Below are 2,458 nucleotides of genomic sequence, written 5' to 3' on the forward strand. Positions count from 1 at the left end.
GTTATCTATGCGTTACCTGTATGTTACCTGTATGCTATCTATGTGTTACCTGTATGTTACTTATACGTTATCTATGCGTTATCTGTATGTTACCTGTATGTTACCTGTATGTTATCTATGCTTTACCTGTATGTTACCTGTATGTTATCTATGCTTTACCTGTATGTTACCTGTATGTTACCTGTGCGTATGTTACCTGTGAGCGTGCTCTCTCGGCTCAGCTCACTCTTCAGCCTCCTCAGACTCTCTGTCTCCCTCTGTAGGCTGAGCAGAGAATCACTGAAACCTGCTGCCAGCTTCACCACACCTGAGTGGCTGTCAGATAATACCTGCCCAGGTACACACAGGGACGGATTCTGTAATTCTGTAAAAATTGAACTGAGTTGAACTGAACGTGATTACTACCTGGATGATACGGCTCTGCTCGCTCTGCAGTCCGTCCAGCCGTTGATCCAGAACACCTTGACCTCTTTTCAGCGAATCAGCTTCCAGCCTTAGGTTGTGGGCGTGGCCTGCTAACACTTTCAGCTCCTCAGCCAGCTTCTGGACCAATCCCCTCTCCTGCCAGTCATCTGTGTTGTGATTGGACAGTGTTCTCAGCAGCGAGCTCTGCAGCGCCTCCCAGCGCACAAAGTGCTCGCTGAAGTCCGGACAGTTCGGGTCCAGGAAGATGCTGATTGGTTCTCCATCCACGACACGCGACACCGTCACCAGGGCACCAGAGTCTTTAGGATTGGTTGAAATCACAGGTGAGGAGACTCCACCCCTGTTACCACGACAACCACACATTTACACTCAGGCAGAATAAGAAACACACAAGTAGCCAGACAGGTGACGGACTGACAGGTGTGTTACCTGCTGATGAACGGTAGAGGATACTGGTTCAGGTACAGGATGGTGGCAGTTGCTGTGACAACGGCTGCTATGACGACCAGCGTGACGACAGACCATAACAAGACACTGCAGCACCTCTGAACACACACAGGCAACACACACACAGCCATGTTTCAACACCTGAAGTTACACCTGGGCTGCACAGGTGCTCCTGTCAGAGTGTCTCACCTGCTGCTGTGAGTCCTAACAGAGGTCAACATGAGCACGGTTTAGGGTGAATGTCCTTAGTTCAGGTATCAGGCATCAATAATCAGGGTGATCAATCAGAGGAGGAGTTCAGTAGCAGCAGTGGCGGCTGGTCAGCACCTCGCTGCCAGTGACCAGATGAAGAGTAGAACTCAAAGGAAATTTAGATTTGAATTAATTATAATAGCAAAAAAATGTTATCATTGTTTTGTTATAATTAATTCAAATTCATATTCTTTCATATTCTTTTGCCATATTATCAATATTTGTATTATGAACAGATGTAATATCAGTCTCTACTGCGTGTTCACTAATTCTACACTTCCTGGATGCGGCGCGGCCACATGAGTGTGTGGAGCTGAAGCACTTTGTGATCATGTGACCTCGGCCCGAGCTCTGATTGGCAGCCGCAGACTTTCTCACAGGGCGCAGCTCGGTGCGTCCTGGACCCGCCCACTTCTGCTGTAAGTCAGTTAATTTAGTCTTTATGTGCTTTTGTCTTGTGTGGTTGGATATAAAACTGTCCTCTGACGTTCTTACGACTGAGCTTTAAACACATATCTGACCCGTCACATGACCTTCCTCCTCCTCTGCTACTGGATCACAGCTCCTGACTGGTGGCTTCATGCATCGGCCTGCTGCCAGTGGAGAAAAGACGGCGAGTAGAATTCATGTAACTGGGCTTTTTTTAAAGTCATTCCTGGTCACACACCTGTCAGAGCAGCTCAGCCTCCAGCAGCAGCTCCCAGCCTGCTGTGTGGGGCGTTCAGGGAGCGTCAGGAAATCCTCTATCCATAAGAAAATGTTCAGCCTGTCACACGTTCTGCCTGTGACCAGGTGGGAGGTGCAACAAAATGAGAAAGTGGGTCGTACCGGTGCTGCCAGTGAAAGAGTTCGTCTGGAGCCCTGAACTGTGTTTTTTGTTATTTCTGTTGTGTGTTGTGAGTTTGCACAGATCCTGTAAATACTGATGAAAGCTTGATGAATGGTTTTGAAGTTTAGTTCTGGTCGGTCTTAATATTCAATTAAGTTATTATTAGAACATCCTCCAAGTAGAACATTTACATTCCTGTAAATAGTTGTGTCTGGTGTTACTCATATTCTAATTTCTGATGTTAAATAAAAGGTCACTTGCAGACTGCGCCCCCACCAGACATGTCCACTGGTCTGCAGGTGTTCCTGTCAGAGCTTCAGCAGCATGTCAGAGGGTTTAGAAATCAGGTGTTACAGTGAGGAATAAATCCTGAGTGTTCCTGCAGCGTTTAATCTGGAGATCCTCAGCGGATTAGAGAACCGACAGCTGCTGCAGATTAAACACTTTGATCTGACAGTTTAACTCCAGATTAACACGAATTAACGACTGCTCTGTCTGACAGGA

General features: G+C 47.0%; 1 protein-coding gene across 1 annotated transcript in view; it reads right to left on the reverse strand.

The window, feature by feature from the left end:
- fibcd1a (fibrinogen C domain containing 1a) overlaps window positions 1–2,458 on the reverse strand; it is an 8,479-nt gene that overhangs the window by 4,081 nt on the left and 1,940 nt on the right. Inside the window, exons 3-5 of the mRNA XM_008299725.1 lie at window positions 856–971; window positions 406–766; window positions 197–329 (exon numbers count right to left, since the gene is read on the reverse strand). Coding sequence (XP_008297947.1) covers window positions 197–329; window positions 406–766; window positions 856–971 — 610 coding nt within the window. The remainder of the gene's footprint in view (window positions 1–196; window positions 330–405; window positions 767–855; window positions 972–2,458) is intronic.

This window comes from Stegastes partitus, unplaced genomic scaffold (assembly GCF_000690725.1).
Source record: "Stegastes partitus isolate 25-593 unplaced genomic scaffold, Stegastes_partitus-1.0.2 Scaffold1452, whole genome shotgun sequence".
In the NCBI taxonomy this organism is placed as follows: Eukaryota; Metazoa; Chordata; class Actinopteri; family Pomacentridae; genus Stegastes; species Stegastes partitus.